This window comes from Brienomyrus brachyistius, chromosome 13, assembly GCF_023856365.1.
Source record: "Brienomyrus brachyistius isolate T26 chromosome 13, BBRACH_0.4, whole genome shotgun sequence".
NCBI classification, from domain to species: domain Eukaryota; kingdom Metazoa; phylum Chordata; class Actinopteri; order Osteoglossiformes; family Mormyridae; genus Brienomyrus; species Brienomyrus brachyistius.
The window spans coordinates 25,141,028-25,166,068 of record NC_064545.1 but is presented as its reverse complement, the minus strand read 5'-3'; the positions used below and the strand labels follow the sequence as shown (position 1 = coordinate 25,166,068).

Genomic DNA, 25,041 nt, shown 5'->3' with positions numbered 1-25,041 from the left:
AATGCTAATGCTCTTCTTGTATGCAGACCACAATAGTCAAATCTAAAAGTCTATAAAGGGTACATCATCTTTTTAAGTTAAATCTTCTATTAATGTGCAAAACTAGGCATTGAAAAGCTCAACCGTGCCTGTCACATCTGCTGGTCAAATGCAGTCTGGTACGTGTTCCACCCTATGCATTGGTCCTTAACCTTATTCTTCAGGAATTCCTTACCCAAACTGTGCACATATGCATGACGGCTTCTTAGTTTTGGCTTTGAGTCCAGGTCTCAGCATGTAGACTGAGCATTCAGCATCCAGGTCTCAGCGTGTCAGTTTGACTTTTCTGCACTGGGATACTTACCTGTTCCTGCCCTGAAGAGAAGGACATTGTCATTAGGTTGACTTGCTTTGCACGTCTACGGCCCCCATCACTGAGCCAATCCAAGAAGTGTGTCTGATATCGTCATGGCAAGCTTCCACCACAAAGCACCCCCAGAGAACTTTCAGGGTAGGGAGAAAAGGGTTAGGGTTAGGGGTTAGGGTTAGAGTTAGTGCGACTCTTCCCTTCAGTAAGAGCAGGAATAGACGTCATGCAATAACAAAAAAAACAATTAGATATCAACGTTGCCTCCTGTGAAATAGATAAATACTTTCCTGTTTAGCTGGGATGATGCGCCGATCATCTAACAGCCTCTTCAGGCTCCACAGTAACAAACCAAGTGTTCATTCCACCGATTCCTTTGTTCTCACGTTGCACGTCGACTCTGCCTCTTCACATTGCCGACTTCTTCACGGAGCACAGTGGCGCAGCAGAAGCGTGCTGGGCCGATAACCCAGAGGCCGGTGGATCGAAATCATCTTCTACTAAGGTGTTGTGCTTCTTGACCGAGGCCCTTGTAAGCCTGCTTTCTCAAATGTGCGTGTTGCTTTGGACAAAAGCACCAACTAAATGGCTTTTCAAAAATGGGTATTCATTTAATATTCAGGGCATGCATCAGGAGGTACGCAGCAAAATGGAAGCCACTTGACTAGATACCCAAAATTTGGGTTTCCAGCCATTTCACATTTACTCTAGATTGATCTCATTGTAAAAACTGACAGCCTGTTTGCGTACTATAACTGTAGCGCAGGAGCCATATAAAAGTGGGATTTGGAGAACGTTGCATCACCACATGACTAAGCAAGGCTTGACAAGTTAGAATTAATGTCCCAAAAACACTATTGACTTTTCACCAAGTAAGGCATTCAAGTACCAGGGAAGAATGTGCATTCTTCATTCCTGAACTACTGTTGGGAGCTTGTCTTGTAAGACTTTAGTTTTTCAAGTTGTCAAAAACTTTGCCCAGTCCAAATTGAAATGAAAAAGTGATGCAGAGCCCTTCTAATAAAAGAGATCCATCTGCATAGCCTACAGACAGTGATAGCAACAGACAGACATGAGTACAACTATCCCCATTCAGACCCGAAGAGCGTTTTAATTAAATTAAATATGTTCTCTTCTGTAGATTTGGCCTTTTATCATAGTTTGACATTCAATACTCTACTGCAAGGATTTTGTAAAATACATAATTCCCAATACTGCTGGCTGACAAAAGGACAGGACCAGAACATCGGTCTTGTGTTGTTCTCCTTGTCTTGGCCAGGTGACCTCATTAGCAAGTATGGAGAAGATGCTTGTTTCTCATTAATTCCATGGAATCTATCTCATTAGGCTGATCCAAAAAAATCATGGTGTCTTATATGCAGCAAATATGCCTTCGGTGGGAGACAAAGTATGTCCGTATGTTCGCTGTCGCACTGCTCCGAAGCCGCTGTCAGCCCTCATGTGCTGCATCATCACTTTAAATTTGCGCTTTATGGTGAGTAACTGCCCACTGCTTCTTCAGGACAGAAGACAGAAAAGGCTCTTCTATCTACAGCTTCACTTAAAACAGCAGCTGTGCTACCAAATGTCAGGAGGACATGGCAAAGGAAGGTAGCTACTACAGGGAGGCACAGACGGACCACTGGTCCTGCCTGAGACATACCAGACCCAATGTGACATAATATAGGGGTGCTGCGAGTCAGGTGACAGGGCCTGTAATTATCACCATGGGGCCAGACACTGTGTCTTCTCAGGAAACAGCTGAGAGCTTTCATCTTATTGGCTGCCGGCCAGCATGGGATCTTCATTGGCCAGTCTAGTACTCTAAGCTCGATTCCCACAGAGACAGACAGCGACTGGCACTAAGCAGGGGCAACTCGGGACTGGTCATTATCAGGCTAACCGTGTCTGAAAGGGCAAAATCAACCTGCCTTCTAACTACGCAGTCAAGATTAAACAATCCTTTCAGTTCACCCCAGTAGTTTCCCCAATTACTGTAAATCAAGATGCATTTAAGTACTTGCAAAATATCTGTTGTGTTTAAAGTGCTGCACATCAACACTATACATTCATGGATAGCATTTATCTATTTAAAAATAATTTTTAAAAAAACGGCTCCCCTCATTACGTCAACTTCACTTGGCCTATTCTCAGACCGGGTCTTTTACCTTCCTCTGAAAAACGCATATATGAAGAGATTAACAGTATAATGTTTGCACCTCCTGTCAGCCATGCACACATTATAATACACACATGAGGTAACATGCAAGAGACCCTGGAGACGTCGCATGTCCATTATCACAAGCACCCAGTGCATTTTTTTGGTCTCAGTTTGTAGAGGGGGCAGATCAGAGGTACGAACCTTAAGAAAAAATCCTGATCCTTCAAAGCAGAAGCTAAAATAATGTTTAAGGACATGAGCCAATAATCTGAAGATGACTTGCTGCTTGACATTGTACTATTGAATGTAATATTTAATAACAATTCAGAAGCTGAGTGTAAATATCCAGGTGTGTAAAATTGCTTGTAGGTTTGGATAAAAGTACTGGGCAATCAACCCAAACGTGGAATCCAGCACAGTGTGGAAAAGGCATAAACGCCAGCGGTCTCACTAATACAGCATTAATATCTCTATATGAAATGATTTTTCTGCCTCAGGAGAAGTTTCCATGGAAACCACACATGCATACATTACAATCCAAAATGCATTGGACTATATATTAATATAATCTGAATCTCCATTTCGGGCCGATAGCTTGGATGACTAACTAAGAGCAGTACATATGGATACACATCGGACAATTCCATTGACACTCTCCGGTGAATATATGAGATTGTGCCACAATTGACAGTTGGACCGGTTCAATACAAAATTATTTAGAGAGGAATAAAGCAGATAAACATTCCCAACATTCCCAGTCGCAGGGTTCTGCGAGATCTAGAGACACCAGTGCAATGTTCAAAAACTGGGAGGCGTGACATTCAAAAACACGTTGGAGGACACCCCCCCCCATCCCCCCCGATAAAGACGGCGGAGGTCATCTTCTCTTGCCAGGAATGTGATTTACTTCCCAGGTATTTTGATAGCGATGCTAGATTGGAGAACAAAACACATTCTTCAAATGTCAGGGGAAGAAGGTCTCGTTTCCCCCTGTACAGAAATCACAGTTTATCTTTTTGCCATTTATGCAAATCAGCCACTGCCTGCTGGGCTTTAATATTTTAATTGCAGTCAGAAATATAGAGAACAAAATAAGCATAAAATTACCACACATATTAAGCTGCAACTTTTGTTTAATATCAGAAAGTAATTCTTTTATGTAATACATAACTTAATAATAAAATCCAATTAGATTTTAAATATACTATTCTAGGAGAGGATACAACCATAACGCATAATCTCACAGCTTTGACCATTAAGAAATGCCCTCCGCAGTTTACGTGAACATTAACATTTTCCCAGAGAGCCAGACTTATGCAGAATAGCTCTTATTCTGAATGCATCAGGTGGTAGCGAGTCAGATTTCTGTAGCTGCTCAAAGGCTGTGTTTGCTGAATCCAGCAGCAGAGGGGCACAGAGATCTGGATCTTGTCCAAGGAACTAGGCGGCGAACATGCCAAACAGGATACCGCTAATTCACACTGTGGGAGAAACCTGGACCGAAAGTGTGCATGTGTAGAGCGAGGGATACATTAGAACCCACAGCCCAGTAGCCATGAGAAAACACTGCCTGTAAAACTATGCGCCACCCAAATGACAAATATATTACTGGAACTGTCTGTATAGAGAGAGACACACACACACACACACACACACACACACACACACACACACACAATGACAGACTGCCAGCATCTATTCCTCTGAATCACACCTGTAAACATTAACAGACTAACAGCAGCAGTCACTGCCTCATGTTTACGTGCCGTAATACTACGGCCAGTCTCACTATCAGAAGTCATGTGACAGGTTCGTAGTGCCACTTCATTGGTTAAGAAATGGATTCAGGACCAGACACCTTGTGATCTAAAATTCCAGCAACTTTATCACTGACTTAGAGAGTCAGTTCCATGTGTCATCAAATCTAGCAATAGAATGTTCCAGAAAAAAAGGTCAGGAACAAGAAAAAAAAAAGGTGTAAATAAACAATTTTGGTGATAACAGACGTCTCAGGGGAGACTCTGGCATCCATCATTATCCGAAGGCTCCGATTTGTGGTAAATACTACAAGTGTGTACAGCTGCTGGGGACAGGGGTGCTATTAATCCTACATACAATCTGTTTGGACATCAAGGGATGTACCACTTATGGAACTCGACATACAGTCATCGAAAACACAGGGGGCCTTTCACTGTGCACCACAAATGAACGGCGGCGGTTAATGATGTCACTCTGTGGGGGTGTCGTCTCCTTTGTGCTACACTCCACTCACACCCACCACACACATCCAACTTTGTATAGACAAAGTTGACCCTCCCCAATCCAAGCTCTAATGGACTATTCCAACTTTAAGACCTCACACTATTCGGCATTCTCTTCACACTCTGGTAATCAGGCAGACTCCAGCACAGCCCCATTCCTAATTTTGCCTACAGCCCACAAACTCATACTACAAACCACTTCTGCCTTAGTAAAAATTAAGAAACCACAGCACAATTTTCAGTTTCATTCATTTCTCAATTTATGGGTGTGTCTCTGTGTAAAATACATTTGCCCAGTTTCCTTTCTGTTTCTCATTAATGAAGGGCTTCTTCCCTGCTTTATGGGACTGTACTGTTGTCTTAAACATTTGGTTCCTGGAAGGAACCTGCTGCTCAGTGTAGCCTTCTGCCAGCAGAACGGTGATTAAACCAGGATTTAAAAATGCATGTTTGTTTAAAAACACAGAATGGTCTCTCAGTTTCTTCCACGGTTGTGCTGTCTGTGCCTGCATGTGTATTTGTGAGCATCCAAACACCCAGACAGATCACTTATTTGCTTTTCCCAGCGTATCGCTTCGTTCTTGCTCTTCCTGCTGTTCCTGTGAAAGTAGCTTCAGGCAACGATCCTGAGCACAGAATCCGGGCCAAAGGCAACCTTGTGAAGAAGCGCTCACCTCCCATCCGAGGTGTCAGCTGAGAACTTTAACAAGACTGCAAACGCACACGTTCAGCACCATGTAATTCCCCCCACCCCCCCCCCATCCCCAACATCTTCTTTCTTTCTGAATAGAGAAGGGGAATACTGTGAAAGTACAACCACGGACTCAAATACCTCCCCTCTGAATGAGAACGAGGAGTAGAGGGGGTGTGAATGAATGAGTGCAGGATGAAAAGGAGAGAACAGGCGGCAAAAAGGCTTCGGAATAAAGAGTGAAAAGGATAAGAAGGCAAGTGGTTCATTATGAAGCAAATGTACGTGAACAGGGCCCATTAAAAAGGAGAAAGCAAACAGATTTGTCCTCACCCACATTCCTGGAAAAAAGTCACACTGCATGTCTTAATGACCCTAGTCTCTCATTGCTCGGAAACGGCACTTTTTGTGAATTGCAAAGACTCACATAATGTCTTTATAAGCGTTCGTGCTGGAGGTAGCCGAGTGAAGAATGGATTTTAAATTCCCAGCCTCTTGGGTCTTTTGTTTTTTAATCTAACTCTCATCTCTCCTCTTCCAACAACATCTCTGTTGACATTATTCTTAGTTTGCATTTCTTTGCACTTTCGCCTGGCAGAGTCACTAAAAGACACGGGAGAATTACGACTGCGTGATAGAATCTCCTGGGCACCGTGTCACTCTAGGCTTTTGCAAGCGCAGGTCCACATTTTCTAATGCCTGCCATTGGCTGAGGCTGAGCTTGTGTCATCAGTTTTGTATGTATGAGTGTGTGCGAGCAGCTGTATCAGTAGAGGTGCTACATCACACTCTAGCAGATAAGGATGTCACAAACAGCCCCAGAGAATCGCTGATACGCTCAAAAAGCCTCCCCAATCCTATATTTCCGATCGTTGAACCCAGAGGATATAAAAGCACCTGCGCAAATCCTCGGTGAAGTACTATCCAAGAGGAGGGGACAAGATCCTGGTGTATCTGCAGCCTGCAGGACAGTCATCAGAGCAGGTGCCCGTGGTTGCAACAGCCAGCTTCATCTCCTCTAAGACGGTCTCACATGTCTCACACCAGTAGGACACAGTATCAGGTCATCGATCGAAAATGCACATGGAGCCGTAGGCATTCAGCAGTGAAGCCCCAAATGAATCCAAACAAGCCCTGAATGACTGTGTAGTCAGATGCTCTCAGTTTGAAACTCCTCCGACAGGTTATGCCTCTGCGATAAGCCACGATAATGTCAGAAGATCCTAGCAACGCCCTGACTGACCCGTCAAATTAACACGCAGCCGCTTTCTTGCTGTGTTTACAATAGAAATAAGTAGGAAGGTGAGCTGTGGTTAACTGTGGCTGAGTTAACTGTGGTTAATCTCATAACTCTAGGACCAGCATGCAGTCACTCACCATGATATGGTGAATTGGAGTCACCAAACTGTATGTGTTTGTAGATGTGAATGTGTGTGTGTCCTGTGCTGGGTTGGTACCCAGTCCCGGGTTGGTACCCAGTCCCGGTTTGTCCTGGGATCTGGATGCCAATGACCCTGCATAGGAAAAGTAAGGATGGATGGATGGATGGATGGAGCCCCGGCCATTTCCAACAGTTCTGGATAAAGAGTTGAAAGCCAGATAAGGTGGTATAGGCAACAGAAATTAGCTCCAGTGCCCACACAGGTTAAAGCCCCCCACTCCCCCAAAGTGTATAGTCATAAACACAAACAATCTAATATGCATGAAAGCAGCCACAACATTTCCCATCTTGCACCAAATAGCTACATACACAATCATTTTCTTTTACACACATATATGAAAATCAACATTATTAAAACCACAAGAACGGGAGAGAACTGCCTCAGGGTGGCATGACGGTTCAGAAGAGAGTATTACCTCTGCTATGGACGCGTAAATCTCATATGAGATTTATTTAAAGTTACTTACATTTATTATGCGTACGTCAAACAGGCTGGCTAACTAATGGGAGCTTGGGTCTCTATAGAGGGGCTCTTTAAAGACTATCAGTAGTTTTATTTCAATGATATTAAACCTTTATGGTTACACAGATAAGGCCTTTTTCGAAATTATTTTTCACTTTACTAGATCAAACTCTTATAAACGCTGCAGCGATTCCGCGATAAATCCTCTTGATAAAAACAATTACGTGTTCTGTACTGCCCTGCCTTTGAAGCCAACTTGGTCCGGATAACTTCCCCGGCAGAGAAAGCCTTGACCTATTTGTGGGGGGGGGGGGGGGGTTGATTTATCACACTCCAGCTTAGAACAGGGGGGGGGGCCTTCATAACCGCAGCCTTCCTCTGACCACCCTCTCTCTTAACCCTGCCCTGCTAAATTGAATTCGCTCTCTCAGTTTCAATCTAGAAGTCTGGGTTGCAGCCTATTGTGGTGCATTCGCACCTTTCACAGCTCAAAAAGCATTCTTGATTTCAGGGAGGACCTTACATGCTCTTTCTGTACTGCTCCGCCGTCTGTGCTGCCGGGGAGGTCATTCCTGAGGTCTCAGCTACCTGGGTTAGGTGTGTGCAGCGGTATATTCCTACAGGCATCTTCTTCACCAGATACACATCCTGAAGAGTAGATCTAGCCATAAATGCAAGCTTGTTCTGTATTACTCACTGAGCATTACAGAAGAGCTTAGTGTATTGCTATAATGATTGCTTAATCAATGAAGAGCATTCATTTTGCTGACAGCAGAACAATCCTGATGGACTATAGTACATGTAACCTCTCCTTCAATGCAGAGCACTGAGCAAAGGATCTTCCCATTAAAACAGGCTCTTCTATCAGACTCGCACCACCTGCACTCTACTACACACTTTCTTAATTAATTCATTGATTCACGGCAGGACTATTGTGCTGGGATTTATTTTTGTAATGTGGTTGGACACAACACTGGACAAAAAGGCCATCAGAGACGGACGAACAGCGTCAGCTCTCGTGCCTTACAGTGTCTGTGGGCTGGGCGATTAATCGAATTTTAATTACAATTACGCCTTCTGATGATTTTCAGAACAAAACATTTGAGATAAAATTGAAATTGCACCACATTCTGTTTTGCAGCGAAACTCCCATTTTTTATTTGTTTCTCAGTCGAATTACACTTCAGTGAAACCCTCTGTTAAAAAGATAAGGTGATATTTCCAAAGTCAATGAGTAATCATGTTAAACAACCGTGACCGTAATACTGACCAAAATGATCACGGTGATGATTTATCGTAATTGAGCAGCAGTGGGTTTGTTATGTTCCACATTCAGCACAACATCACTTCACTCCAAGATCACATTATCTGTGCAAACATTTAAACATGAAGCACACAGACTGGCTCCCCTGTGATGTTGAACACATGCTACCACACAGACTGGCTCCCCTGTGATGTGAACACATGCTACCACACAGACTGGCTCCCCTGTGATGTGAACACATGCTACCACACAGACTGGCTCCCCTGTGATGTGAACACATGCTACCACACAGTCCGGCTCCCCTGTGATGTGAACACATGCTACCACACAGACTGGTTCCCCTGTGATGTGAACACATGCTACCACACAGTCCGGCTCCCCTGTGATGTGAACACATGCTACCACACAGACTGGTTCCCCTGTGATGTGAACACATGCTACCACACAGTCCGGCTCCCCTGTGATGTTGAACACATGCTACCACACAGTCCGGCTCCCCTGTGATGTGAACACATGCTACCACACAGACTGGCTCCCCTGTGATGTGAACACATGCTACCACACAGTCCGGCTCCCCTGTGATGTGAACACATGCTACCACACAGTCCGGCTCCCCTGTGATGTGAACACATGCTACCACACAGACTGGCTCCCCTGTGATGTGAACACATGCTACCACACAGACTGGCTCCCCTGTGATGTGAACACATGCTACCACACAGACTGGCTCCCCTGTGATGTGAACACATGCTACCATACAGACTGGCTCCCCTGTGATGTGAACACATGCTACCACACAGACTGGCTCCCCTGTGATGTGAACACATGCTACCACACAGACTGGCTCCCCTGTGATGTGAACACATGCTACCACACAGACTGGCTCCCCTGTGATGTGAACACATGCTACCACACAGTCCGGCTCCCCTGTGATGTTGAACACATGCTACCACACAGTCCGGCTCCCCTGTGATGTGAACACATGCTACCACACAGCATGTGTTCACATCACAGGGGAACCAGTCTACCACACAGGTGTCATCTTGGTCTAACTTGCACAACTTCTCTCTTTCCACAAGCCTGCTTATGGCTGACAAAACAAGAGGGCTCCTAGTGCAGTAAATGAAGGACCCTGACCCTGAACGGCGAAGCCCCAGGTGCTGCACATGACTGCAAACTCTGGCCCCTCTTTTCCAAGAAAAGCTATTATAAAATCCCGAAAAGGTAGGACTTTGAAAAAAGTTACACACCAGCCTGAAACCACGAATTGTACCCAAGGTCCCCTGTTACTTCAGGGTATTTCCTTATTCTGTACCCATTTTAATGTTCTAACATGCATCCTGCCTACTTTTACAAGTCAACACTGTCTCGAGGTACTTATGGTTAAACCCCGTCCAGAAAAATAGCCCAGTTTCCCTGGTAAGTCATGTGGACCAGAAGATCCATGAAGGGACCAGGCAGTGACTTGGTGACAACCCCCCCCCCCCCCCAGCCCCACCTCTGGGAGCCGCAACCTCATTGTTTCCTACCTCCGTTCAGGTAACCAGGTCACTCATGTCGCATGTCTACAGCACTTGGCACTGGCTGGAAAGAGGTCTCTCCGTTCAGCCTGGCGCTGCCTTTGATAAGACAGTTAAGGAAGCCTTCAAATCAGATTAAGCGCGTTACGGACATAACAGATGGGCAGAATTATTCAAGCAATCATTTCTCCCATTCATTTATTCATTTTTGTTCAATTTTGTCATTATTTACCCCATTCATCATCTTCTTAACAGGTTTTTACTCCTCAGATTGTTGCAGTCTTGGACAGGGAGAAGTTCATGATAATGACTTTAGTTTGATGGACAGGAAGAAAATGCAGGTGGATGACTGTGCAGATGTAGAGGGAGGAGAGCACCTTGAATAGCGAGTTCTAAGATGCACTTAAGTGCTGCGAGGGCTGTAATGCACTGCAGCGCAGGGCTGCGGATGATGCATGTTAAGCACGGACTGTAAATCTGATGATGGCTGACGATGGACAGCTCTTTAGGGTTTGCGTTTTTGTGTTAGCGTATAGCCTGCGCACAGCAGCTGCAGACTTGCTGGGAGCTGCTCTGGGATGATATTTTCTGGGCCATCCTAACTAATGCCCTCTAGTGGGGTATTGGAACACACTACATTAGCCATGGGTGCGCTACATTAGTCAAGATGCATCAGAGAGTCATTTCCAACATTTATATTACCATAGTAAACTTCAGCATCAGCAATGGTCACACTAACTGGACAGAGAGAGATCTCCCTCGTCAAAAGCCCCCGACCCCCAAGAATTCAGTAGCGTAACTAATTATGGAGGAGTAGGTGGACCACCAATAACAAACAACTATACATTTGTTAGAAAATTTAATACAAAACAAATCACAATGCTGTAGTCTCTTCAACATGCATGTGCATGGTTTTCATGACTGGACCTGGAACAGTCAAGACTGGGGGGTATTTTGCTGACAACGGTATTCAGTTCGACAGCATGAGTATTTAGAGAAGTAAACACATCACATAAAACGAAATCACACCTTTTGAACATATTCCTCCATAATATCCGACAGAAACACTCAGATAGCAGAACATGCATTTCTCACTTAAACACCAGCCTAAAACTAATTTCTTATATGAAGAACCCTCTATTTCAGGTGTATCATAAAGGTTATAATGGATGTCTAAGAACAAGGACAGGAAGTGCCATGAACGAGAGACAGGCAGAGCTGACAGAGATTTTCACATTCGGCACCATTAACAGCACCTTGCCCGATTCCACAAGTCTTGCATCAATCTCATGCCTGTCCTTAGAACTTTATTCACCTCACAAATTAGAACCTTTTTTGGTTAAAACTGGTGCATTTCGGGAGGTAACCATTTTTGGGCGAAACACTATGCAAAATGCACATGCTGTAATGCTTAATGCAGTGTAGAGCAGTGTCTCACAGCCCAGTCCTGGCCGTATTCTTGCTCTCTCCCAGCTCCCAACGAATCACCACAAAATTCCCTGCTACACCAGGTGTGCTGGGAGGTGGGAGGGAATAAAAACAGGGACCGTCTGGGGGCCCCCGAGGACCGGGAAGAAAAACACGGGTGCAGAGAACACACAGAATTTCACTTGCCGATTCATTACATCAAGACATCATTACAACATTACAGTTACATTCCAAGAATATTACTCCATTAACTGGAATGAAACTCTAAAAACATACATTTGCAATACGCCAGCTGATCGGATACAGTGGTAAGTGGTCATCTGTATTTTGTAGTAGTGGGTAAGATACATATGGAAAGAGAGATTCTAGGAAACGGCATCCACCGACGTATCGGAGGAAGCAAAAGCTAACATTGGCACATAAATAAAGACGACAGACAGAAGAACGCACTTCGCACAGCAAAGGAAGGGTGACTGTGCCCTTTGTTTGTCTCTGTGGCCAGTCCTGAAGGACGAAAGGCCCAAAGACCGTAACACCGCAGGAAGGATCCAGCTTCATAGCACTGATGAGAGACACGGTTTGTTTTCCCTATTCCTTCATTACAGATCTGAAAAGATCTTTCACTGTGTAGTGAGTTCCAATGTTTAAACCCCCCCCCCACCCAGCCACCCACCCCAAGACTTCAAGTGTTTTGAAGGCCTGGAAAAGCCTAGTAAGACTGTTTTCCTATGTAAAATGTATCAAAATATTAAGGCAGGAGCAACAAATCTACAAGCTTGGAAGCTTCCGGTAGGCGAGACTGATGGTACTCCGTGAGAAAGACCTGCGGCTAACCAACCACTACTACGTAAAGGTTAATCAGGCTGACCGGTAAAGGAAACATGTTATCCACAACGACAGGCATCACCAGGATGCGCAAATACAACATTCAGTATCAGCTGAGACTCATCAGGTCAAACTTTTTTTTTTTTTTAATATTTCCCCATAAATAACACTGGTGTATTTTTTCATAACTAAAAGCATATAAAAAGCAACTACTATGACCAGCACCTCCAAATGCACTGAGCATTTACTTTCTCAAGGTTACTTCTCCTTGGTTTTTATGGCGATCGCATGGTAACGGCTTTCACGGGCTAGCAGTGACCCGTGGACCCCGATCAGGGCATGTGTGTGCGCGCACACACACACACACACACACACGCACACAAGTGAATGTTCCAGAATCATAATTCAGAAAAGAAAAACATATTTAAATGTACCTAAATGTACAATCTGATGATAGAATTCAAAGATACATGACCTTGCTGTAAACAGAGAGACAGAAGTAAGACTCTGGGAAACAGGGGTGTGGCTCAGCACAGACATGCAGCTAGTAACATACAACAGCTACACTACCAGTCAAAAGTCTGAACATGCCTCCTGAAAATCATTTGCTTTTTGACTAGATAACGACCCTAAACACACCTCGAGGTTTTATCATCTTATGAACAAGAAGAGAGATGGAGTGCTGTCACTGATGACCTGGACCCCGCAATCCCGACTTAAACCCTGCCGAGCCGGCTTGGGATGAGTTGGATCGAAGAGTAAGAGTGAGGTGGCCATCTTGTGCCCAGAACTTGTGGAAACTCCTTCAGGACTGCTGGCCACATCTGGATTTTGCTTGAAAGAATGCCAAGATTCTGCGATGCTGTCATCTCAAGACCGAAGCAAAACGAGGCTAATTTTGAAGAGTCTAAAATCTGAGAAAATGTTGAGATGTTGAAAACCTCTGGTGGTGGTTACCGTATTTGATATGTATCACTTCATTGCCATGAGGCTTATAAGACGAACAATATAACTAAGACATAGAAAGAAGCTGAGTCCAGACTTTTGAACGGTGCTGTATAAAGCATAATACAAAACACTGTAATACATTTCAATATAAAAAAGATAAATAATCTCAAATATAACCATCACAAATGGCTTGGTCCTAATTACACTGGTTTTCGATGGAGCTGGTGGAAGTAAACTGTGTTCTTATTGCTTTTATGGATGGTTTATTCTAAACTGGTGTTGAGTAACCGAACTGGAAGGGACAGAGACGACGTCCAGAGAGGCTATTTGTTTGCAGATACCAACAATGCATAACACACTCCTCTTCTAATGTCCTTGACATTTCGGTTCCACAACAGTAGAGCAACATTTTGGGATTGTGGTCATTTGTCAGTGGGGGGGGGGGAGTTCCTGAGAGGATGAGGAGGGGGTGTGTTGGATCGGTGTCCTCGGGCAGTGAGCTAGAACATCAAGCAGACAGACATATTTGTGGCGTCAAACCTACAGCTCCGATCCACACAGAGCCACACGTTCGGTCACTCCGCACACTCTCTGCAGTCTTGGTTGCTGGCTGACAGTGTGTCTGTCGATGTACTTCTCCAACGTGAGGAGACAGGCCACAGCTGCGGGAGGCTCTCAGCGGCGACGCTCAGGGTATCTGGATCTGCAGCTCACCCTCCTCCTCTTCCTCAAGGTCACTAGCAGGCGCTTCTGGGTTTTCCGGGCTAAACCGAGATGAGCGCATCTTCCCAAACAGGCCTGGGTTTTGCTGGCGCCGTAGTCTGAGGAAAGGGAGGAGAGAGAGATAGATGAATCAGACAGAAATATCACACACTCAAGGATTTCCCAGCAGACATCCGTGGCTGGGGGCTGGGAGACAGATCGGCTCCAAAACTTAATCCTCATCCTGAAACTCTGTCTGCACCCTGTGTTTCTTTATGGTTGGCCATACGTTTGCCTGCTCTTTACCCTGTTCCAGTCCTAATGTGAGATGCCCACCAATCTCAGTTACTGCACCAATCACTGTCGGAGCACAGAACAACTATTTCCTGGGGTTTCACGAAGGTGGCCCTCTGCTCGTACTCTAGTCGTATTGTCTTGAAATGACTTTAAATATTATGCATTTGAGTTTGTTATTATTATTATGCATTTGAGTCCAATTTGACTCTCCCTGCTGCCCCCTGGAGGTTGGGCTCCCTCATTGAGTCTGGTGCCTCCCAAGGTTTCTTCCTTCTAGGGAGTTTTTCCTTGCCACTGTCGTCTATGGCTTACTCACTGGGGGCTTTGGGTGGGGATGCTGTAAAGCGCTTTGAGACGACGCAATTTTGTAATAACGTGCTATACAAAAACACATTTGTTTGTTGTTGTTTAATCGGTTTAGAATATTTGAATATCTTTAGTTCTTCATAGAGCGTTTTTTTATACTGTACGAAAATCACCAAAAAGCACATATATACTGCCAAGTAGAACAGTATTAGTCAATATACTATTTACCAGCCTTAGATGCACAATGTACATAGTGCACAAAAAAATGCAGGGTTATAACTTCAGGATAAATGAAGATGAACAACAGAGACTGACTGGGTAAAGGAAATGCAGCTGAAAAGATTGTTATAGAAAGTATGTCACGGAAAACAAAAATCAGTACAATGGTCTGCAAAGCAATAAACTACGATTAGATGACAGAAGATTGTATTGCCACAATACGCATGACAGGTCTTCTGACACATGGCAGCTCCGTCATACTTTCTCTCTTGGAGAACAAGGACGACACATTTATAAAGCAGTGAAATCTATCATTCACCAGAAATACAAGCAGCAGTTCACAGTCTGTCTTTCAGATGTCTTTCTGTATGTTTGAATGCTAACGAACACAGAGCTGATTACCGTGGAGTCGAGTTTAGCACCAGTGAAATTAAACTTCAAAAGCTGCCATAATTTATGACTCACCGAAATTAAGTCAGAGGTAAATATTCATCAGTATATCGGAATTAAAGGATGTATTTCTATAAATGTATGTGCAGGCAGTCTGTCAGCTGGCGTGGTAATTAAATGATAAGCAGAAAATGGAAGCGAGTGCCGTTAATGCCTTAAACCAGCAAACTCTCCACCCGAGTCACCCGGCCACCGCACCGTTCTGCCGTTTCACTCCGGTAGGTGACGACGACTTAATCTGCCGGAAACGCGTGTTCCAGCAGCGGGTGCCTCTAAAATCACAGCTCGGTACATTTGTCAGCCATCAGAATAAATGCAGATTAATTACGGGAAAAAAAAAGAAAAGGGAAGCTTCTCTCATTTAATACCCATCCTCACTGAAAGGGGGGGAAGAGGAGGGAGGGTCATTGAGAGGCGTGAGCATGCAGGCTAACTGCTGATTAGTGGGGAAGGAAGGGAAAAAAGGAGTAAATACCAACAGCCACAGGAAGGAGAGTCAGCCCTGTCCCTGGAGACCAGGGACATTCCTCAGCCCGGTCCCTGGAGACCAGGGACATTCCTCAGCCCGGTCCCGGGAGACCAGGGACATTCCTCAGCCCTGTCCCGGGAGACCAGGGACATTCCTCAGCCCGGTCCCGGGAGACCAGGGACATTCCTCAGCCCGGTCCCGGGAGACCAGGGACATTCCTCAGCCCGGTCCCGGGAGACCAGGGACATTCCTCAGCCCGGTCCCGGGAGACCAGGGACATTCCTCAGCCCGGTCCCGGGAGACCAGGGACATTCCTCAGCCCGGTCCCGGGAGACCAGGGACATTCCTCAGCCCTGTCCCTGGAGACCAGGGACATTCCTCAGCCCTGTCCCTGGAGACCAGGGACATTCCTCAGCCCGGTCCCTGGAGACCAGGGACATTCCTCAGCCCGGTCCCTGGAGACCAGGGACATTCCTCAGCCCTGTCCCGGGAGACCAGGGACATTCCTCAGCCCGGTCCCGGGAGACCAGGGACATTCCTCAGCCCTGTCCCTGGAGACCAGGGACATTCCTCAGCCCTGTCCCGGGAGACCAGGGACATTCCTCAGCCCTGTCCCGGGAGACCAGGGACATTCCTCAGCCCTGTCCCGGGAGACCAGGGACATTTCTCAGCCCTGTCCCTCGCCCAGCTCCCAGCCAATCAAGGACACCGAATATCTGATCAGAGGTCTAGAAAACGTAAACACTGTCCCTCAAATCCCATTGCTTTTTTTTTTTTTGCTAATGGGGTCTTCAACAATGAATCCAACCCATTCTGTAAGCATTAGGTCGCAGTGTCCCATCACTGGCCAGCTCCACCTGCAGGTCCTTATGCCCCTGCAAAGCTCACAGCCACACAGTGTCTTTACTTGATGGTACGAGTGTTTCCAGAGCTGTTCTATGGGATCTGGAAGATTCTTGCCATTCCTGGTACTGACAGGAACCAGACCGCACCCCCGGCAGGGACGAACTGACGAGAGTTTTAATGGCACTAAATTGCACGCAACGGCATTCTGACCAGAGCCACCCACTCTCCCTAAAAGCTTTTAGATTGGAGCTAAACGCTCAGCCGGGTCACATTAAGGGGAATGACCATAAACCTGCTGCAGAAATGTAAGAAGACGTCTTTCAGCTCCTGGTGGTGATACTGGTCTGCTAAGCAGTGCGCAGGCATGCTGCTGTAGCCACTTTTGTTTTAGTTCTTCTCGATAATCCCCTCCTAAGATCACCAGGCATGGTCAGTAAGACAACACCATTACAATCATGTGGATGAAATACCAGCAGATGGAATACGATAGAGACCACACAGATACATGCATAAGATATACGAGGGCAGAATTTCCAGTTAGCTGGAAGGTTGCGCTCAGTACCATTTCTGCCAGTTCCTTGCTGGCAGGCTGCTGCATCATTGATGGAAACCCCCTCAACCAGTAATTGGGGACTGGGGGAGGGTGGGGGGGAGAGTTTACACCTGTCCAAGCAAATGAAGATGGATTAACTGGGTCCTATGCTACTGGCAGACAGCTGCGCAGAGCTGGCTGTGAGCGCCAGCTCACTCCTCAACTCTCTCAGACCCCGTCTTCTGCAGGTGTCCTTCTGTGGATATCCAGGTTCCTGTGAAACGTACCTCAGGCCCCCCTCAGTCCCGCGCCCACTTCCTGCATGAGGCCTGGCGGATTCAAAGCCAAACTTCTCACAGACTCATTAAGTAGGTTAGCAGTCATTCTGAAATGAGTTAATGCCACTTATGTGGGGGGGGGGTGTAGAAAGCAGACGAGGGTTTAGTTTCATGTTTTCGCTCTCCTACACTCACTTAGTTCAGTGCTCGTGCGGCAGACACCTGACTCTTAGGGAAACGTGGCCGCTAGGTATTTGCACAAGTCTGGAGCCTCCGGCCCCCTGGAGACGCTGTGGAACCTGCTGTGTTTTTACTGTCCTTGTTATACATTCTATAAACCGAGCTGTAAATATTACAGCCCCGAGGGACGCTAAGCACCTCACAGAGGCCTGACGTGGCGGCGAGGGTAGAAATTTACAGCGACAGCTGTGAAGGCCCAGGATATAAGGAGGCTAACGTGACATTATTGGCCGACAGAGGTCTTTAATCTTCGAGGTACAGCTGCCAAGCTCACTGTGGTCACTAGGCGTGAGTTGGTGTGTGTGCGCGTGTGTGTGGGCGCACTCGTGTTTCTTTGGCACACACACAAGAAGGAGACCTGAAGATCAAGAGGAGCACAAGAGCCCACAGCAATGGACCAAAGGGACTCCATTCCCACAGACCCCCCCCAGGATCCCCGTCTATTGATTTTGAAATCAACTTTACTGTTATGGACTGGAGAGGAGACTGTAAAGCACATGGTTCCTTGATGCCTGCAATAAGGAGGGCAGTAAAATCTTCAGAGGCAGTAATAGCATAGATCTGTCTGCAAAGGAGTAAAAAGACAAACTAATCCACCGCAGGACCTGTCTTCCTGCCTTCCCCATAAGCAACTGTGGATAACACACACACACACACACACACACACACACACACACACACACACACACACACACACACACACACACACACACACACACACACACACACACACGCCTGTACTCGAATCATAATTTCGAAGGGGAAAAACCATAATCCCAACAATGCCAACCTTAACCCCTAACCTTAACCATAACTAACTAAATAAAACACAAGACTTTTGATTGCATTCAGAGATTTGTATATTTTCAGTCCCCTTGTGGGAACTGAATGTAATACATACATAACGCACATGCACACACAGGCACCATCTGACCAACAGAGCAAGATGTGCAGAGAAGCATTCCAACGTACTCGTACTTCATGAGTACAACGTACTCGTACTTCATGAGTACAACGTACTCGTACTTCATGAGTACAACGTACTCATACTTGTGCAAATGGATCGATTGATTTCATTTCATTTTAAATTTCATTTCTGGTGCAGAGTCCACTGACGGAATAAAATATGTTCCTGTGACATGGGTTTGAATGATGGCAATTTACTTAACATAAAAAAAAAACTGTCAAGTGATACAACACTCAGAAATAAATGTATAAACACTCTGGGAAACAAAGATACGCAAAAACAGGCTTTGAATGTTCGATTGCAGCAGACAGCTCTGCACTGTGAAATCTGACCTAATACCGGCCAGAAACATACCACAACAATGCACGGCACACGCTAAGCACACGCTAAGCATGTCGTACACCATGCGCCAGCCGCCCGCCCTCTGGGTCATTCTCCAGCGGCCACATGGCGCGGCCGGTCTTGCCGACACGATAAAGGGGCGGGCGGCTGACAGGGGGAGATAACAGTATGGGAGGCATCGACGCCGTAGGGGGGGAAAGCAATGAAATGGGGACAAGTCGGACGGGGGGGGGGGTACTGCTAAACAAGGGGGAGGGAGAGATGGTCACCTTTCACACCCCCATTCACTTCCACGGTGCTGTCAAAACACGTTACGTCAAACCCCTTTGATAGAGGGTGACGCTGAGGTGTTTACCAACATCCGCCTTGCCTTGTACCGCTCAGCATTCAGATCATTATGATAACCTATGGATATCTGTTCATGCTACATAATGCCAAGGAACAGGCAACAGCACTGTCGGGGGGGGGGGGTTATTAAACCTGGAGCTGACAGCACACTGGTCATGTGCTCCTCCATCCATAGCTCTGCAGTCTGCTGTCAGCTCTCAGGCTCTTTGGGAGATTTTTGATTGGGCAGAAGCCATTAAGGGCAATGAGCTATAGAGTGAAGTAGAAACAGCAGCAGGAAGCATCTCAGCCCCGCGATCTGAACCGGGAACGGCCCAGACAGCCGCCGCATCATTCAGCCAGCCAATCGGAGCATGCCTGAGTGGCTAGAATGGGCCATTCGAGCATCAGTAACAACTGCATCTCCTAGCCTGGACTGCTACATCCCAGATGGAGAGGCAGCAGAGGGGAGAAAATGGAAGGCTGTGCAGTGCCCCCCCGCCCAGGAGCATAAAAGAGAGTGGTCTGGGATCAGCATGGGACTGGCAACCCAGCACAAAACTGAACAGACAGCAGCAAGAAGCATGCAGCACTGCAAGAAGCATGCAGCACTGCAAGAAGCATGCAGTACTGCAAGAAGCATGCAGTACTGCAAGAAGCATGCAGCACTGCAAAGCATCAAAGAAAGAATTCAAATCAAAAGGCTTCTTCTAAATGACTAATTCAACTTCTGACCACAGCATGGAGAAATTCACTTAAATTCCACCACGGTAATAATTTCCCTGAATTACTCAATATTTAATCTTTATTGTAAAGAAGCCATCCAAAAAACCTTATTTCCAAAATCCCGGGACTCAATTATAATAGATTTGCTGGGAAGCGAAGGCTGAATTTCTCACATGCTGGAAGGGGTGGCATTGTTCCAGAGGGCTTACACCAGCATCCTCCACTGCTGGAGGGTGGGACCAACTCGCTCTGTTGCTATGGTAACAGGCTGCTGAGTGGCCAGCCGCGAGCAGCGGAAGCCTGCGATTGGCTGCCAGTGCTAACGATGCAACGCTGACTGTAGGGGGACCTGTGGCAGTGAGATCAAACACGCCAGCTTGCTTGTCACATTGCACTGGCTACAGAGGAGCCTCAGACGCCGGCGTTACTGTGAGACCGTACCGGTGTACGACGTCTGCGAGAGGACTATCTGCACCTGCTCGGGCTCCAAAGCTTCCCATTGCATTCAGTTTCCTGTTTTCTGAATGTCAAACTCCACTTACGGCAGGAAATATTACAAATTTAATGTTACAATTGTTCGAGTCTTCAATAAACACATCCAAGCAAATCCAGAGCCATCCTTTACTTTAATACAAAGAGGACGGGTTGACTGCGGCCTTTCACACATGCATTTGCTTACCAGACGTTTTTTATTTATTTATTATAATCTTCCAGGTCGGTGTTATGCAGATTCAGTCCAGAATGGTAGCAACAGGACATAGATGAAAGGAATGTTTGGATGCATATCATTGTGGGGACTCTCCATTCATCTCTATAGGAAAAACCATAATTCCAGCCATGACGACCCTAACCCCCACCCAGCCCTAACCTTAACCCCCACCCAGCCCTAACCTTAACCATAGGCAACCAAACAGAATACAAGTCTTTTGACGTTTGTAGTTCTTAGACTGCAGTCACAGATTTTCATAAAACTGAGTTTCCCCTTGTGGTCGCTACAGCCTCAAAATAACAGGTTTTTATCACATTGTGGGGACATTTAGTCCCTACAATGTAAAGCATACACAACAACCACCCCCACCCCCCCCCCCCGACAGACAGACGGACAGGACAGACAAGACAGACAGGACGGACAGGACGTCTGTCTGTCCTGTCTGTCTGTCCTGTCCTGTCCGTCTGTCTGTCTGTCTGTCTGTCCGACAGACGGACAAGACAAGACAGACAGACAGAGACAGGACAGACAGAGACAGGACAGACAGACAGGACAGACAGACGATCATACACTATCCAGGAACCCTGATTTTTTTGACAATGCTGTAAAAACCCCGCACAACATGAGCGTGACCTTTCTGGCTTTCATTATGCACTTTGCTCTGGGAAAATTTTGGTTTTTCATGTAACTCTATTACACTTTAAAAAGGCAATTAATTAGTGAGTTTCACTAACTTACCTCCCAGCCACATTTATATTTGAAAATGTAATGAACAGTTTGCCCATTTGACCATAAAAGAGACAATATTTGAAGCATTTATGCTTTATGTATTTGTGATAAATCAAATAGATTAAAAAGTAACTTTTATTCAAAACCCTTAGGATTCACATTCCAGTTAATGTATATTTATTTGTTCCACTAGCCTCAGAAAAGTATATCCTTCAATAGGCTAAACTTAGCTTACATTTACATTTACATGATTTGGCAGACGCCCTTAGCTTCAGTAGGTAGTTTCAGATGAGACTGACTGGTGCAGAATAGACTGTATTTACACTATCCCATTTCAAACCAGAAAGTAGGATTAAGAAAATACCTCAAAAACAAAGTATAAAGAGGCACTTTAATGAGTTCATTGATAAACTGCCAGGAATGTAACACAATAGCACAGAATGATTTGCAAATAAGGTCTCATCAATTAAAATTTTTGATACGTACAGTAAATTATACTTGGAATACTTTTTTTCCCCAAATACAAGTGATAACCCTATCTGTATATCTCTTAAGAAAACCCCAGCGTTACCCTACCTTACTACTGTATCTTGGTAGGGGGCACTGTAAATACTGCATAATTGTTTTTAATGTAAACTCTTCACTGCATTACTCTGTTCAAAGTTTTTCTTGATTCACTGGAACCGTCCCAACAGCCACCAGCCAATAGGTTACAGGCACAGTTGCTTAATCACACACACTAACCTAAAGGTCCACAAACCAGCGGTTCTGCTGAACCCCCACGGGGTGGGGGGCCGCCTGCAAAACGTCTGCACTGACCTGGACTGCAGATGCTCCAGCTGCACCTGCAGGTTCTCCGACTGCTCCACCTGCTCATCCAGAGACCTCTGCAGTTTGCGTGTCTGGTTATGAGCTTCATCCAGCTGAAGCAGGGGGAGGGGGGGGGGGGGGGTCAGCCACACAGAGAACACCCCAATACACAAAGGGGTAATAACCCATCGAGCATCTGTTTCACATGTGCTACTGGCATCTTTTTTCCTAAGTAAAAATTGACAAAGGAGCGTGTCAACTTTGAGAGTTTACAAAATAAACTTGGTAATCAGCATATTTTGTAGTACTAACAAAGAATTGATTAAACATTCATCTTCTGTTTTCTGGAGAACGTTGAATTGGTCTGCAAGCAGCTCGAGGCTGAATGCCCAGCTTTTGGTGCCACCCTCCCAGAACCAGCCGGCCAGCACACACAAGTGACAGTGGGAGATGCAGCTCACTAGCTGCGAAACCTCCAGTGACATTCTGGAGCCAGCACATGCAGGTCGGAGCCCATCCCACCTCCCACCTCCAGCAGACTAGCCGGCTAATTAGGGAATCAATGGGCTGTGCGCCCACATCCCCCCCAACCGCTCCACCGACCCGTGCCCACCAGCGACCTACGACCCGCTAATGGCCAACCTCGTCCTCCGCCTGGCCCAGCTCCTTCTTCAGCTCCTCCACCCTCAGCCGGAGCTTCTTCACCTCAGCCTCGTGCTGCTCCACCCGCCTGTTGGCGTGGGCCAGCTCTGCCGTCTTCTCCTGGTACTGCTTCTTCAGCTTGGAATGGACGTGCCTCATGTCTGCCAGCTCCTGACGGAAGATCAAGGGCCAAAGTGGGCGTGACAATTCACATCGAATATCTTCCGCATGGTTTATATCAGGGCTCTTCAAATCTGAACCTCGATTTCTAATCCAGGCCTTGTTTTCAGTTTTACCAGGCAGTTAGTCTAATGATTACCGATTCTGATTGAGCATAGAGGCGTCACACCTGGCTCACAGGTAAAGGAAGGCTGGAGAATCAGCAGTGCTCGGCTCGTGAGGACCGTGGTTTGAACAGCCCTGGTTTATACCCACGAGCCAAGCCGGACTTATACACGGACTAACCTAGGCTTTAGCCCAAGTTGTAAAGGGCCCAAAATGTTTGTTTTTTTGATGTCAACAGCATTTTATGCTGTAGGTAGGGCTCCGACATTGACTTCAGCTCCACCCCCCACAAAATGTGTCTCTATCCATAAGGACTGATCTCTTTAATTTCCGCACTCCGTTGCTTCATCTGTACTCAATAACTTAGGCTGGTTTTCAGGAATAGCAAGATTCTGCGATTTGGAACCGCTGGCACGTAGCAGAGCAAAGAAGCCCCCCCAACACAAAGGATGTTACCGAAGCAGACAGACAGCACATCATGCCGTTTTCACAACACGGCGCCTCACCAGCTTACAAACACCAGTAGCTGCAACATCCATTCCGAGCACCGCGCTGCCGGTATCCAGCTCTCTCTCCCTCACAAGTCATGTTCCAAAGTAACTTCCTGTCACTGCAGTAGAGGTGCCGCCGTGTCACATCCTGTAAGTCAGGAAGCGCCGATGCTCGGGGCGCCCCACCCCGCTGACCGCTGCACGACTCCGGACGGCCGCACCTCAGCCTGCACGCCGGGTTAGGGGCCGTTCTCGGGGCCGAGACCTCTCCTTGAGAAGGGAGGAGACCATTCAGAGGGCTTTCCTCCAAGGAGGCCCAGTTCCACACGGAACAAGAATTTTGCTGAGCATCACACTGTGCAATGGAACAATCCATCAGTGTCCCCCCCGCATTCCCCACAACTGCCCCCCACCCATCCAAACATCCCACATCCACTCTGAATCGCCCCGTCGTTTATCACTGTCGAACAGATGTGCATAAAGCTACAAGCTACACCGTTTCTGTAGGGGACCGATGAGACCACATGAGTGACAGCAATAACCAAGATACAGGGGAACCCCATCGGAGACCCCAGACAGAAAGTTACAGGAAGTCAGGCTCATGGTCCCGAGTCGAATCACGGTCATGCAGCAGACTACCGGATACAGCTATAGCACACATCTAATAGAGACGACAGAGTACAAAGAGTTTAAAAGCAGAACCACTTTACAACATGGCCCTCTTCACTGAACAGGGAGAAAGGGAGAGGCATGTCAGTCACATTTAGAGTGTGTGTGTGTGGGTGGGGTTTGAGGAGAGAGTGTGTGTGTGTGTGCGGGGTTTGAGGAGAGAGTGTGTGTGTGTGTGCGGGGTTTGAGGAGAGAGAGTGTGTGTGTGTGTGTGTGTGTGTGCTTATACTAATCACTTCTTATTCAGCATTTTGTTTTTCATCTCGAAGGTCTGTGCTAATTAGTAACTCCATTTATGCATTTGTGACAGTTATGCTTTGCTTTAGTAGTAACTGAAATACTCTCCATGCCAATAATGCACTGACAGAGGAAAATAAATAAATAAATAAATAAACAAAAAAAAAAAAAAAAAGTGGGGGGGGGGGGGTCACATGACATGTACGTCTAGTACATGTGGCTGTTTCTAGGCCAAGCTAATCAGGCCATGGGCTTCGGCTTGCTGTGATACAGCCTAAAAAGGGGGGGGGGAGCTACACCAGCCCTTTAAGATAACTCTGTGCAGGTATGTGGTTCCGTCCTCTGCCATTCCCCTGGAAGAGGGGCCCGGAAGGCCCAGAAGAGGGGCCCGGAAGGCCCAGAAGAGGAGCCCGGAAGAGG

At 46.4% G+C, this 25,041-nt stretch overlaps 1 protein-coding gene across 4 annotated transcripts in view; it reads right to left on the bottom strand.

The window, feature by feature from the left end:
* Positions 1-10,989: 10,989 nt before the first annotated feature.
* The window catches only part of ccdc102a (coiled-coil domain containing 102A), a 60,737-nt gene continuing 46,685 nt past the window's right edge, over positions 10,990-25,041 (bottom strand). For all 4 annotated transcript variants that reach the window (XM_048972811.1, XM_048972812.1, XM_048972809.1 and 1 more), the window contains exons 8-10: positions 22,940-23,110; positions 22,307-22,410; positions 10,990-14,169 (exon numbers count right to left, since the gene is read on the bottom strand). In XM_048972811.1, the coding sequence (XP_048828768.1) occupies positions 14,037-14,169; positions 22,307-22,410; positions 22,940-23,110 (408 nt within the window). In that variant the 3' untranslated portion in view covers positions 10,990-14,036. The remainder of the gene's footprint in view (positions 14,170-22,306; positions 22,411-22,939; positions 23,111-25,041) is intronic.